The sequence below is a fragment of the Sinocyclocheilus rhinocerous genome, unplaced genomic scaffold (assembly GCF_001515625.1).
Source record: "Sinocyclocheilus rhinocerous isolate Xijiao unplaced genomic scaffold, SAMN03320098_v1.1 scaffold1063, whole genome shotgun sequence".
Lineage (NCBI taxonomy): Eukaryota > Metazoa > Chordata > Actinopteri > Cypriniformes > Cyprinidae > Sinocyclocheilus > Sinocyclocheilus rhinocerous.
This window is the reverse complement of record NW_015625586.1, coordinates 619,383-634,129: the sequence shown is the minus strand read 5'-3', so window position 1 is coordinate 634,129 and position 14,747 is coordinate 619,383. Positions and strand designations below refer to the sequence as shown.

Below are 14,747 nucleotides of genomic sequence, written 5' to 3'. Positions count from 1 at the left end.
GATATTCAGTCCTCGTAATAATCTCACAACAAGAAGCCCTTGTCCCTTTCAGTAGTGTGGCTTTCACCAACTTACAACATTCAGATGAAAATAAACCAATCAGAATCTGAGGTCTCATAAACGGAGGGTGTGCGCAGGCGCACTCCTATGGCTTTAGAGGGTTTCGCACAAATGCGTTGTCTACAATAGAAAGAAAACACAAAGACAATCTGCAGCTCCACTTACAGATGCATGCACATGCACGCACACAAAAGTGAGACAAAGACGTCAGAGACAGATATACAGATGAGAAGACGGTTTTTGTTCAGATATGGCAGGTCTTGTTTTCTCTGTACATGAGGTTGCGCTGTAAACTGGAGTTTTTTTTGTTGTTTAAGTGTCCTGGGTGTGGCTCATAAGAGGACAGCCACAGAATAATCAACACAAACATACACAAACGCTCTCACTCACACACACACATTAGAGCCCAAAGGCTGTTGTGGACCCTGCCAGTCTATTGCACTTCCTACAGCTGAACTGCACTCCGGTTAACATTCTTCTGTCCAATGCAAACAGTGACAGGCTCCGCCCCCTGCATCAGTCCTCTGGAGGAGGTGGGAGGGTCGGTTCTGTAACACAGAGCTCCTGTGCGAGGTCATTGAAGCGGGCGATGTAGTCGACACTGCTCTCGCTCATCATACAGGCCAGCTGGGTATCCACCTGTAGTGAGAAAACAGCCAAATGACAACAATACATGTGTAACACTTTCAAAGCTGAGGATAGATGCCTGATTTAATTTGCATACACCATTTAAAACCCGCTCACTTCCTGTTTATCTTCAATGCAAGCCAGAATGAGAAAAAACAAATACAGGAGCGCCTGGTGATAATGTGCCATATCAAATTATATTAGTCTACCAGACAGCAGCTGGGGACTTTGTGTGTTTCCTCTCACCTCGGCTACATCCGGCAGGCCGCGGGACTGAAAACAATCGTGGGAGTTGCTGTCTAGTAAACTGGGTCCAAGTAAGACTGTGTTACTTGAAGGAGGCAGGGCTGTCCTTCTTGTCTTATCAGGGGATGCCAGACTTGCTGCAAATCAGGAAAACAAGGATGGATTTGTCAATAGTGCTGAGACTGATGGAGGTTTGCAGTACAATAACGTAAAAACAGTAATATTCCGAGCAACTGAGTCCTTAGCCATCTTCAAGAAACGGGTAAAACACATCTCTTCCATCTTCTCTTGACCCTCTAACTCTAGCACTCTCTATTCTATTTCTATTTTATCTACTTGTTTTCTTTTTATTCATTTAAAAAAAAACTTGACCTCTCTATTCTATTTCTATTCTACTTGTTTTCTTTTTCTTAAAAAAAAAAACGGGCCCTCTTCCACTAGCATTTTCTATTCTTTTTCTATTCTACTTTTGAAATTTATTATAAAAAAAAAAAAACTTTCTACATTTACTGCGTTAGACTAAGTGAGACTTGTCATAGCACTTACATATTATTGCTCTTTTGTTGGTACTGATTGCTTCTAATGTCCTTATTTGCAAGTAGCATTGGATAAAAGCGTCTGCTAAATGACTAAATGTAAATTAAAATACATGTCTTCAAAGCTAATATATCTTAAAATGTAATTTAATCCTGTGATAGCAAAGCTGTCAAAAATTTTCAGCAGCCATAACTCCAATCTTCAGTGTCACGTGATCCATCCCAACAACTTTCTAATATGCTCATTTGGCACTCAAGAAACATTTCTTATTAATATCAATGTCAAAAACATCATAGTTTTATAGAAAACCTAATACATTTTTTTCAGGATTCTTTGAATATAAAGTTCAAAAGCACAGTATTTATTTGAAACAGAAATCTTTTGTATCATTATAAATGTCTTAGCTGTCACTTCTGATCAATTTATTGTATCCTTGCTGAATAAAAGTATTAATTTCTTTTCAAAACACTTACTGACAGAATTATGGAACGCTAGTGTATATATAAATTTAAAGAAAGCTCAATCAATTAGTTTCAAACTCATCATTTGAACACTATCATTTTGTTTCCTGATATACATAATATCTATAATGAACATCCTTTGCTAACAGGGAACTGAGATGTGTTTGATACTTACAGAGCAGGCAGCCAAGACTTGAATCAGTAGAGTCACTGGGGTACCACTGAGGGTCGTGTGTGGGGGACGGCATCCAGCTGTCACATGAAGAGGGAAGGAGCTTGGATCTATCACTCCCATTGAGTTTAGGAGGCGAGAGCAATGATCCATCACCTGAGAAATAGAGCGAAAAGTGAGCGAATAGATACCACTAAAACAAAATGATCCCACTGAGATCCTCTAATACTCAGGTTCAATCCCACCATACCATAGTGCGAGTTGATGGCGAGCTCAATAATAGAGTCGCTGATTTGAGTTTGTGGCTCTCCAGAAGGTAGAGACTCCTCTGGGGGGCCCGGTAGAGAGATATCCAATAAGGAAGCAACACTGGGAGGAGCCAAGAGGGAGTCCCCGCCCCCTGGAGATGGTGGAGAGACACCGTTCTGCAGGGATTCCTGCAGATAAAGAGAGTAAAATGAGAACAGACCCAGATATGATTAATTGTACACCCAAAAGTGAAAGCGGATCTAGGAAGGGAATTAGTTCTTACCTCAGAAGGCTCCTGATCAAGTAGATCTGGCTCTAGCTCAGGTGCAGCAGGTGCCGAGTCCATGGCCTCCTCAGACTCCACAATGGCCTTATCTATACTGGGGGCCTCCACTTCCCGACAGGGGCTGCCAGGGATAATACCTGCAGATTTTGCAGCCAGGTCAATTGCACCTGAAACAAATTCAAGAGACATTCAAGAGCATGTAGGTTTCAAATGTTCAGTGGATAAAAACATCTTTTATCATTTAGCTTTGATTTGATTCTTACTGGACAGCTGAGTAGCGGGTGCAGAACTGGCTGTAGCGGACGGAGCTTTTGAGGAAAGTTGGCGGTTCGATGTGGCGAGACGAGTTTGTATTGGACGAAACGAACCAGTTCCTGACAAAGAGAAGCGACTGCATTGAAATCAAACAGACAGATACAGTAAACCTAAACAGTTAAAAATTAAACAGTTTTACTGCTTGACCTCAAGTTGCTTATTTGAGAGATTTTTGTAAACTACTTTTAATAAACTGGTGCCAAAATATGAAAGTTATGTGAATAGTAGTACATCTTGTTTATATATATATATAAAAATTGACTTTGTGAAATGTTTTGCATTAAAAGAGTGTTTGTAACTTTCGATATAATAACATTTCTTTTGGTGTGATTTTGTGTTATATGATGACATTCATGCATCTAAGTGTGGCATAAGTGTCCAAATACTTCGGCCACTGCATGTGTAAAGTGTTACGCATTTGTGTGCGTTTATTACCTGTAGCAGATGAATTGGAGAGAATAGAGAAGGAGCAAACATGAGGCGAAGTGTCTCCAGTTGTTCGTGGCAGCAGCGTTCTCTGGAAAAAAATTAATAAATAAAAAATAAATACATTTTTATCCTTTGACAGCTCTAAGAACAAAAACAACAAAAGAACAGATTCAATGTGAAAGGAAGCAACTAGGTAAAGGTAAGAAGCCCCACTTCTTTTTTTTCTTCTGTCCACACTCACCTGAACCACGAGAGGTTTCCTTAGTGGACGCCCCCTCCCTATTTTCCGTTGCTTTGAAAATATATCGGACTAAAGACAAAAAAAAAAGCATGATTAGAGGAAAAATTTGCTGATGAAGAAATACATATATTTGTCCCTCAGGAGAATAAATAAATAAATCAAAAACCCTGCTGACGTCATGTGAGATTGTTGTACCATATATATATGTATGGTTCAAAAGTCTGGGGTCACTACATGTTTTTTAAAGGCATTAATAGTTTTATTCAGCAAAAAGGCCTTGAACTGATAAATAGTGACAATTTAACATTTTCAAAATTTATATTAATAAGAAATATTTCTTGATCACCAAATCAGCATATTAGAATGATTTCCAAAGACTGGAGTAATGGCTGCTGAAATTTTTTTTATATATTAAAATAGAAAACAGTTAGATTAAATTGTAACAAATAATAATTAAACAACAATATGTCTATAAATAATATCTATGAGACTTCTTTCAACAACAAAAAATCTTATCAACCCCTAACTTTTGAATGGTAGTGTATATGATTTGGCCAACTGACAACTTGAAATAAATTTCACTATTATATTTTAAGATGAAAAAGCATGTCCCTCATGTTCTATTCCCTTTTAGAAACACTGACACAACTCACACTGATGGAGTCCAGCTGCTGGCGAAAGGCTAGCTCCGCCTCTTTATTAGGAGAGAACATCCGCAGCTGGCGGGAGCTGTTAGGAGGCAGGGTCGTCGGGACAGCAAACCCTTCGCTGTCACCTCCGGAGGCCAGCAGAGAACGCGGCAGGTTTCTCCCACCTGTGGAGAACACATCTATTTAAGTTCCAGCTGGTCAAATTGATACAGAGAAGCAACACTGCAATTTTGTCACAATATTGAGTCAATATGATGTTTTTGGTTCAGGAAGAGGTGAAACTTCAGGCTTTTCCAGCGGTTATCTGTTGCAATAAACTTCACTCAGTTCTGGGAGGATGTTCATTACACTGGCTTTAAAGGAAGTGTTTCAATATTTAAATTAGGGCTGTGTGATTAATCAAAATCGTCATAAAATCGTGATTTGAGCGTGCGCGATTTCTAAATCGCTTTATAGTACGATTTTCAGCGCCCCCGACCTCCCGCAGTATGCGATCCGAACCAATCAGAATGCAGCGAGCGTAAATGAAGCACGAGAACAGAACAGACCGTGGAAATATGTTTCAAATTCACACTGAATACATTTATGACTGTAAAGCATGTCTGTGTGTGTCAAAATCGTGATTAAAATAGAAATCGCAAAATTGATCAAAGAAATCGCGATAGTTTTTTTTTGTCCATATCGCACAGCCCTAATTTAAATACTAAATATTTTTATTTTATCCCAGTTTAATGTGCAACTATAAATAGACCATTTGTATACTGATTTCCCTAAAACTTTGGTCTGTGAGCAATGCGAACAGCCTAAGATAGTAACAATTGATCGACCAATGTCGTGAGTTTGGGGCATAACTAACTGCCATCAAGAAGGTAAATGAGGGGATATTTGAGAAACTGTCATTATTTCTGCAATTCCAATTAGTGGCTCGGAAACGTCAACTTATAATAAGACACAATTCTGTCTAAGTGTACCTGTGATGACTGCATTATTCAGAAGTATTTTTGAGCGTGCTGCATGTTGCTGTCGACCCCAGCTAGGACTGCGGGTCGCCCCAGCTGGAGCTCTGCCTGGAGGAGTCACAGACTGACCTTCTTGACCTGATTTCAAAGGTGAAGTGCCCACTGAACACACCTCCGGGGTCTAGGAATAAAAAAAAAAAAAAAAAAAGTAATTAAATAATAATAAACAAAACAAAAAAAACTAAATGAAAATTTTTCATTTACAATTACATTTAAAACATAATTTAATTTTTATAATAAATAAACAAACAGAACCACAGATGAACACATTTTTGACAAAAGCTTGTTTTGTTCCTTTTTATAGTTGCCTTGACGTATGGTAGAGGTCAAATGTACGGTCAGAGAGAGAGGGGAAAAAAAACAGACTCACTGGTTTGGGGTTGACCTCTGATGACACAAGTCTCAGGAGACACCGAAGCACACTTTGAGTGGTGGGCAGAGCTGAGGGTTGGGGTTTAGGCTGCCATTCATACTCCAGCAGTAGCTTCCCAGGCTTGCCCAGCATGAGGTAGACTTCTGCCAGTGTCACATTCTCAGAGCCCTGTGAGCTCCAACCTTCGTTTTGGATTTGTTGAGGAGATCTTCCAGTCCCGCTCACTTCCTCGCCACGCCCTTGAGGTTCTGATTGTGGCGGTGCTTTTTCTGATGCAACCCCTCCTGCCGTTCCAGGCTCCTCAGTCCGGCCCTCGATTGGGGTGGGGTCTCCCTGAGTCACAGTCTCTTTGTCCCGCCCACTAGCATCAGTCTGAGTCTGACTCACTGCCTCTTGCTCCAGAGTCCCCACCGCATTTCCCTCCGGTCCAATGGGGAGCGATGGAGCAAGGGTTGGACTGACTGGAGAGGTAGTGCTCAGGTTTGTGTTTACACTGGTCTCCAACCCTGGAGCTGACGTGCTGCTATCAGGACTGTCAACAGGATGTCCGTCGCTTTTTTTCGGGTCTCCTCCCACTGGACCAGACTTGCCTGATTTTCCTCTTGCAGGCTGAATTCCCAAAATGTGAGCTGCGGGCAAGTCCCTAATACCTGTCCGGCCACGCCCACTCTCCTGCCAGTGTACCGTGCAGGAAGCTTTTGAGTGCACAACACGAGCCACACCTGGCAAAGTAGTAACCGGGCTGTTCTCTGCAGGAAACAGGAACAGGTCCTCCGACTCGCTAGACTGGGCCAGGCCGTCCAGAGCTTCTCGCTCTGCCAGGCTCTTAAGCTACAAGTAACAAGTTAAGGGGAATTACTGTTATAAAACACATAGGTTTGGGTACTGCTTTAAGCATAGGCATTTTTGACATGTCTCCCAAACAAAACAACCAAATCTATCACAAATGTATCTCATAAAACAGATGAGGAAGGAAAAAGGAAGAAAATTAAACTCCTGACTGTGCATGCTGAGATCTCTGGCTGAGATCTGAATGCAAGGATACGATGCGTTGATCCTGGACAGCCCACTTTTGCTTCAAGAATTCAATGAGAGTGGAGACCTTCCGGTGCAACTCGACAACCATCCTACAATAACAGAACAGCGATGAGCATTGCCAAATTTGTTGTACCTTTAATGTCGCAATGAAATGACAGATCTTTTCTTCTGTATGGTGACGCACACTGTAAAACCTAACAAATGTCCTAACTAACACTTTTTAGTTGACTTTACTTGACTTTACTAAGCCTGTGGTTAGGTCGAGGTTGGAACTATAAGCATTAAGACTACAGACTGCTTTATTTAAAAAGCCTTAACTGCAGTTGTTGATGGAGTGATAGTCTCTCTTTTGGTTATGTTAGCACATGCATGTGTGCTATTGTTATCTGGACAGTTGGTATATATAACTTAAAATGAATTAGTTGCTGAAACTAAAAAGTGTTTTCACTCAGTTTTTTAAGGCAATCGGTTTGCATGCTTTTTTTTGTTTGTTTAAGATTAATTAATTAGATTTTAAAGTGTACATCCGGAGTGTAACATATTATCAAAAAAGAAAAAAAAATGTAAGGGACTTGGTTCTATGTATTGTTTGTTAGTTGAATTTTGAGAAGGAAAAATAGAAGCAATTGAGCACAAGCTTGCAGGGGTGGGTTAAAGCAGATGAAATGATTGGAAAAGTCCGGCATATGTCAACAGAGACAAATCTGTAATTTCACCTGCAGATCGAGCTATATTTTAATAAAAAATTGTGAGGTAAAAAAGGGTAAAAAATAAAACATGTATAGATGAATCATTCACAATAAGATCAATAACATACATACATTTTCAAATTTTGTTTATATTTTCATTTCATGCTGACTGTCAATACGAAGTCAATATGAAATGAGAATGCATCAAAATACATTTTCATGACTCCAAAACTAAACTACAATAAAATCACTATTTAATTCAACACGAAAGTCAAAAAGTATACAGATACTTATAGACTAAATAAAACCGAAAACTAAAAAAAAAACTAAAAAAACACTGAAAATACTAAAACTAACCAAAAAATAATATTGACAGCATGAAAACTAAACTTAAATCAAAATACTATTAAAAAAATTTATAAATATATAATATATATATATATGTATATATAAAAGGGGTGTAACGATACACGTATTTGTATTGAACCGTTCGGTACGGTACGCATTACAAACCGAACGATTCGTTGGACTAATCCTATTAAATTTAGAAAATAAAAGAGCTTTAAGTGTGTGAAATATAATGTTCTCAGTGCCACTGCGCTCCACAAGACAGCCCAAACGACGTAATGGGCAACGTACTGTCTGCCCAGCGGCCCTGCAATAACCTCCCCTTGATGGAGTGCATCGAAAGACGATCTTGTATTGACGATAGTCAGAGATATTGTCAAAAACATAAATTATTGCCAATATTAAGAGGATTTGGCATTTCCAATTAATGTAGGCCTGTTACATTATTATTTTTATTAGGCCTATTATTATTATTATTATGAAGTTGCTTTTATTATTAAATTAAAATTACTATTAATTTGCCATGCAATATTAAGCTACCGCATAACTGATGCGCTGTGAGGATAAGATTAGGCCATTTACTCCTCAATTAAAATGCTTTTAAAAAGGTCTTTTAAAACAGGTCTATTATACAATGAATTACCGTATTGGCCCGAATATAAGACGAGCACACTCGTTTTATACGTATTTGGCGCCACCTATTGTTGTGGGTGTATTATTGACATGTCAAAGTCTAGACCCTGAATATAAGACGACTGCGTTTTTTCAGATGTATTTCCAAGAAAAAAACATCGTCTTATATTCGGGTCAATACAGTATATGCCTATAATTAAAATATTAAGACTGCAGTAATCAATAAAAATCAATAAAATTAAAAGCTTTAGCCCATTTCAACCACCGACCTTCAAAACAACCTGTTTAACACGAAATAAGTTTCTTCTCATTTTTTTCCACTATGTATGGGCCACAATATTCCCACTTCCAAAATCCAACCAATCTGCAGATTACAGAAGGATTGCAAAATAACATTTTGCAATAAGCAATGAAATAACAAATAATAATAATGTATGATGTGAAGGTGGATCAGTGAGGAATTCGAGAGAGGTCATGTGTGCGCATTAGTGAAGCTCACCTGAGCCGAGGATTATAGGCTAGACTCTGAACCCGAGCCCAGGAGTGGTTGCTCCGGGGTTGAAGTTCGACAGCCAGCTTCAAGGGTAAACGCACAGGCTTCTGATCCTCCTCATCACTCACACCTAAACCAGAGAAAAAGAGGAAAAAAAATACCATGAAGCATCACCATCTCCATGATTCTGATGGTGGGCTAAATCTACATCACCGCCCATTTCCCAATCAGCCCCACAGCCTGAAACCATGGAAACCATGAAAAACCACTCCTCCTACACCCTGGAGAGCAGCCATGGCACACTCCTCCACCGCCCTGGTCCACCTAAATACCCAGAGTGCTCCATTTTGTCAGCGTTCTCTTCTTACCTCTATTCAGTCTGTTTAACTTGCTAACAAAATCAATCTTTTAAGAGTCTATAAAGCAATCTCTCTGTGTCTCTCTCACACACACCATCTGGGTCGCAGAGTTTCTTCAGCGCGCGGCACATGGGAGCTTTGATCCTCAGATTTCTGCCTTTGGAACGCACTGTTGTGGCCCTGAAACAATGTACAAACAAAATTATAGATCAATGTGATCATAACCTACGGAGATATACAGTAGATGCTCCCATTAGACATGACCTAAATAATAAGTACTGTGCATTATTAACATTTCTCTTTCTCTCTCAAATAAACATACACACACTTACCCCTGTTGTATAAGCTCATTTAGTTTGGCCACATTTTTGTCATCCATCACTAGAAGAAACAGGAAGACACCAAAGAATGTTACATTCAAAATGTCCCCATGTGCAAACACTTAAAATGTCCCCCCTTGATCAACAAAACCCACTGCCTGATATACTTACAGCCTCCAACCTTCTTCCTGAGTTCAGCATAACAGATGAGGCCATAGAGCTCCTGGGAGGACTTTTTCAGCACACGTGAATACACTGAAAGATGGACAAAAGGAAGCAACAGAAAAAGGAGGAATAAGAGCATTGAGAATTTATCATGTATTATGTAACTGATTTTAGTGGAAACCATAATGCATTATTTCAGGATTCTTTGATGAATAGACAATTCAAAAGAACAGCATTTATTTGAAACAGAAATCTTTTGTAACATTATAAATGTCTTTACTGTCTCTTTTGATCAATTTAATGCATCCTTGCTGAATGGAAGTATAAAACTTCAAACTTTTGAATGGTAGTGCACCTTGAATCAACCAATAAAATACAAGAAATTGTGGAATGTCACAGTGGAGGTTAATGCTGTTTATATTACATTTAAGTATGCTACTACATCAGAATAAGGATATGATATATAATCATTAACATGCAAGCAAATGTGCATGGTGTGGGCACACTCATGATTTGATAATGCGTGACTAACAAAAACCAGGTAGCATGGTAGCCGAGAAAATTCAACTCCAAAGATGAAGGTGACAGACTGAATTTAAATTGAATGACAGGTATATCTTTGCTGTGGTAAGTTGAATGATGAACAAACAAATTATGTGTGACCTGATGGGAAACAAAAGCCAATGTGAGCCATGCGTTATGAAAATTGGTGGGAAAAAAGCTAACTTGAAGATGTATTTGCAGGTACACCATCCTAGAAGAATTCATGCAAAGAATAAGGCTCAGTTGGAATGCAAGTCAATAAATAATATGAAAAAACTAGCTCAGTTATTGTTCAGTTTAAAAAAAAAAAAGATTATTTAAATTAGCACTTGTTTGCACCTGATATTTGTTACCTATGTGTACATTACCTTCGACATTCAAGTTTAATAATGGTAAAGGTAAATAATAAAACAACGCATTCACATTAGTGTCTGTTAGCGTGAATGAAAATTGTTAAATTGTAAAATGCAATTTTACAACTTTTTTTTAGGATTCTTTGAATAGAATGTTCAAAAGAACAGCATTCATTTGAAACAGAAATCTTGTGTAACATTAGAAATGTCTTTACTGTGACTTTTAGTTCTTTCAAAAAAAAAACAAAAAAAATTTTTTATTGACCACTAACTTTTGAACAGTAGTGAATATATTTAGGAACTAATCTTGACAACTAACAGTCTGGTGAGCAGCAGGACAGAGGATGGCTTTCCACAAGACAATATCATCCTATCAAACAAAGGACTCCACTGCAGCCTGTAAATGTCATACAAAGTATAAACTGTGCGTCTGTAAGTCTCACCGTTGTTGAAATCAATGTGTTTAGAGATCTTGTGCCAGGTCCTGTAGTAGAAATGCCGCACTTGCTCCTTGTTCTTCACCATACTTGCCGGTTTACCCTTCTTCTTATATTTAAGAGCAATATTGTTCTGAATAGCTTCAAAATCCTTCCCATGCTATGAGAGGACAGGAGAGAGAATGACTGTTATCCAAAAGATTCAATGTAATACAAAAACCCTTCAGGTGCATGACAAATTACACCTTACTAAGAAATAAATCAATAAAAGACATCACAGACCTCAATTATACCTTTAGAGATGACATGTAAATAAATTAAACCTATTAGAGGACATTTAAATATCAGTCTGTCCCTGGCAAGTCAGGGAGGGATGGAAACGTTGATAATGGAATTCACTTAGTAATTCTGGAGATGTTGTTGTCCCATATGATGTACTAATTCTCAAAACACCACTAAAAAACCTGCAATTTACTGCAAAGACCTTTCAGTGAGTTTTATTATCATTAAAGCTGACAAATCACCTCATAAATTCCTTCAAAGAAACTGTTTTTGTCCTCAGTGCTCCAAGACTCCCACTGTCTGCGTACTCGTTTCTGACTCCCCCCTTCCTCCTTCTCTGCAGGACCCTGGCCCTTTGGGGCCGATCTGGAAGTCCCACCTGCCCCAGAGCTTCCGGCTGAACCTGCAGCGGCTGTCACACACACAGAGGGACCTGCTTCTGCACCTGAGAAACAGAGAGGAAAGGGAAGAGGGTTAGTATGTCAGTTCTGAACACATGCTGAGAAAAGCATAGCAAGTGTTTTATATATACATACACACACACAAACAAAAATATATAGAAACAATAATATCATAATGTGCATCTATAAAAGCACCAACTATGCAATATTGTGCTTAAATATACTTAGGGATTGCTTTTACAAGTCTATCTATATATACACATTTTTGTTCGAGTTTTCAAGTTTTTTCAGATTACTGAGCACTGTTGACCATTAATTTAATTGACACTCTGGTATATCACTTTCGCCATGCATATCTACACCAAACAAAAAAACAAGATTAACATTAAAGGAAACACACAGACACACACACAAAACAACTGTCACTCATACGCAAAAGATATCAGTAAAGAGTGCTGGAATGAGCAAGCTTAATTTGAATGGCGGTGCAATTTATTTATAATACTTTGGGCTGCTAAATTTATTTTTGGTTGAACATTAGAGATTTACGAAACCATGCAAACACCACTTTTTTAAAAAGCAAATATTCACATCAAACAAATAAAATTTAATATTGAAAATAATTGCATAACGTCAGGCTGAGACCTAATAGAAAAATATTACATTTCTGTTATCAATTAGGAAGGCCTACAGATTATCAGCCCATTTAAAAAAATAAATAAAAATTATGCACACTGTTAATGTGTGTGTATGTCAAGAAGAGTGTCAGGAAGTGTGTGGAGTCCCTCTGAGGGCATCCAGACCTGCTGCTCAGTGCACTGATCCAAAAACAACACGTGGGGAACCGGAGATGCCAATAACTCTCCCCACTTACACAAGAGAGCATGCAATGAGAGCACACCAGAATACATTACAGCATGCAAGATACAATTTTATTTTAAAATAAACACTGATTCCCTTTTATAGCCCCTGTGTACAGATTCCTGATTTGTGATCCCGATTCAATGACCATTCAGTGACCATCTCCTGAACAGATGCATCAGAATGAAACTCCTGACAGTGATTCGTCACCTGCTGCTGGGTGGCAGCTAAACTAGTGATATGAAAGGCAAATAAATAAAAAATTAACCACCGAGCCTGCTGATTTAAAATAGTGCACTGCATCTTATTAAGTGATTTAATGTGGTTACAAGCAACCCAAGCATCCCAGTGCTGAGATTTGAGAGGCTTCAGTGTGAGCAGTTTGTCAAGTCACTTTCACTCAAGAAAGCATGAGAGCTTATCCGCGTTGTCAAACCAAGAGCAGCCCAGATTGCCTCAAAACACGTTCAAAAGTGAGATAAAAGTGCAGAAAAGGTATGCACTGACAGGTGGGCAGCGGACGCACGTCGAGATGGCCACTCACCTTTCGCTTTCGCACCGCCGTGACCGTTCAGCGCCGCGGACGAGGCATCTTTCCGTATCCGCTTGCTCGGAGGTCGCACGCTGGAGCGGAGAAAATGATGCTGGTCCTGGTTGCTCGGGGCGGCCAGGACTGGGGAAAGCGCTGTCGGGTTCACCTGGGCTCCGGGTGGGCTTGATGTTTGGCTGGAAAGAGTCGGAGCCGAACCGGGGCTGGCCGCGCTTGATGGATTAAGTGTTTCCTCTCCGACTCTCTTTGTACTCGTCTCCTCGCTCGCCTGATCTGCGCTCTCTCCATCCTCACCTCCGTCGGGCTTTCGGTCCGGTTTGCTCGGTCCCTCGACTCCCGAACCGCCCCCTTGGCCCACTGTCATCCTGCGTAAACACAAACGAAGCATAATCGCAAACATTCGCAAAACAGCGATCAACTTGGAAAGACGACATTCTGCTCAACTCAACATGGCCGCCGCTGTTTGTTTCAAATCCCCTCTCACCGTCCCGACAAAACGAGTCGAAACACAACCCTTCGACTATTCAATGAACGTGACCGAAAACACACACCGCGCTTTCAACCCAGCCTCCTTTTTTGTGTAGTTTCGCGTGGCTCTGGTTGCGAGCGAGCCCTTTATTTACCTTGAAATTCAAGCGCGAGCGCCTTCACTTTAGCGCCCTGCAGAAACGACAGACGACAACGCAAATCTTTCGCGCATTCGACCTCTATCTGAAGTGCTTGTTTCTCACGCACTCTTACCCATTCTCGAGCTCTTCGGAAGCAGACGGCGTCTTCTTTCTCTTCACCATGAGTTCGGAGATTTTAGAGAGCAAAACTTATCGAATTTGAACATATTCGAAGCGCAAACGAGGTCAGGCAAAGTCGTCCTCTTCTGGCTGCTGCTCCTACTGGGGTTCAACTCCGCGCAGCGCAACTGGGAGCTTCTCGTAGCCACAGCAACCCTGACTCACAAACTCTCTAGTTTTATCACAACAAGCACACCTGTCATTTAGCGCGTGTTTGCGATAAAACAACGCACGCTGACGCTAAGTTTGGATCCAGATCTGCTTTTGAGGCATTTCGCTCAATGCAAACGCAACGCAGCCGCTATGCTCTCTCTGGACTTTGCTTAGTCTATCTACGTCACCGTAACTATCAGAGCAGAAGCAGTTATAATTGTTATTGTTCAAATTTAAATTTCGCTCAGTGACATCCACGGTCCGAATTTATCCCAAGATAAGCGTGCGTTGATTTCATCATCTCAACAGACTTGATAGAGCACATACAGATCACGTACACGAGAGGGGGGTGTGGTATGGTGCTTTGCATACACAGCAAAAAAAATTAACATTAAACATTAGTAACCGCACATATAACCGTGACTCCTTCTCGAATCATGCATCTTTGCTGTTTATTAAAATAGAAAAGTCTGCAATTGTCAGTTGACACCATGTTTTGCTTGATTAGGGTGTGTCTTCAGTTCATAAGAGCTCAAATGTTTTTTAACATAACACTTGACTTTGTCAAGAAGGACAATCAAAAGTTTTTACTTTATAAATCTAGCTGTAAACAGTAATCGTGCATGCTTTGGATGCTAGAGGTCCGTTGCTTTCTATTCTATTTGAAAC

The 14,747-nt window shown here is 39.8% G+C and overlaps 1 protein-coding gene across 1 annotated transcript; it reads right to left on the bottom strand.

Moving 5' to 3' along the window:
• Positions 1–368: 368 nt before the first annotated feature.
• cramp1 (cramped chromatin regulator homolog 1) lies at positions 369–14,300 on the bottom strand. Its single transcript, XM_016570922.1, has 20 exons — positions 13,879–14,300; positions 13,132–13,502; positions 11,568–11,770; positions 11,050–11,203; positions 9,717–9,800; positions 9,558–9,606; positions 9,320–9,405; positions 8,873–8,996; positions 6,711–6,792; positions 5,663–6,496; positions 5,245–5,413; positions 4,277–4,437; positions 3,624–3,692; positions 3,389–3,470; positions 2,902–3,012; positions 2,636–2,805; positions 2,354–2,540; positions 2,107–2,259; positions 934–1,070; positions 369–699 (listed from the first exon to the last, which is right to left on the bottom strand). Exons 1-20 carry the CDS (start codon positions 13,926–13,928, stop codon positions 577–579), a joined length of 3,399 nt encoding a protein of 1,132 aa, XP_016426408.1. The 5' UTR covers positions 13,929–14,300; the 3' UTR covers positions 369–576.
• Positions 14,301–14,747: the final 447 nt, after the last annotated feature.

Excerpts from the sequence above, each read along its gene's own strand:
- cramp1 (XM_016570922.1), bottom strand. The coding sequence starts at position 13,928 with ATGGTGAAGAGAAAGAAGACGCCGTCTGCTTCCGAAGAGCTCGAGAAT. Across the intron at positions 11,771-13,131 it reads CGGCGGTGCGAAAGCGAAAG|GTGCAGAAGCAGGTCCCTCT; the intron begins GTGAGTGGCCAT and ends TCTGTTTCTCAG. Across the intron at positions 700-933 it reads GCCTGCCGGATGTAGCCGAG|GTGGATACCCAGCTGGCCTG; the intron begins GTGAGAGGAAAC and ends TTCTCACTACAG.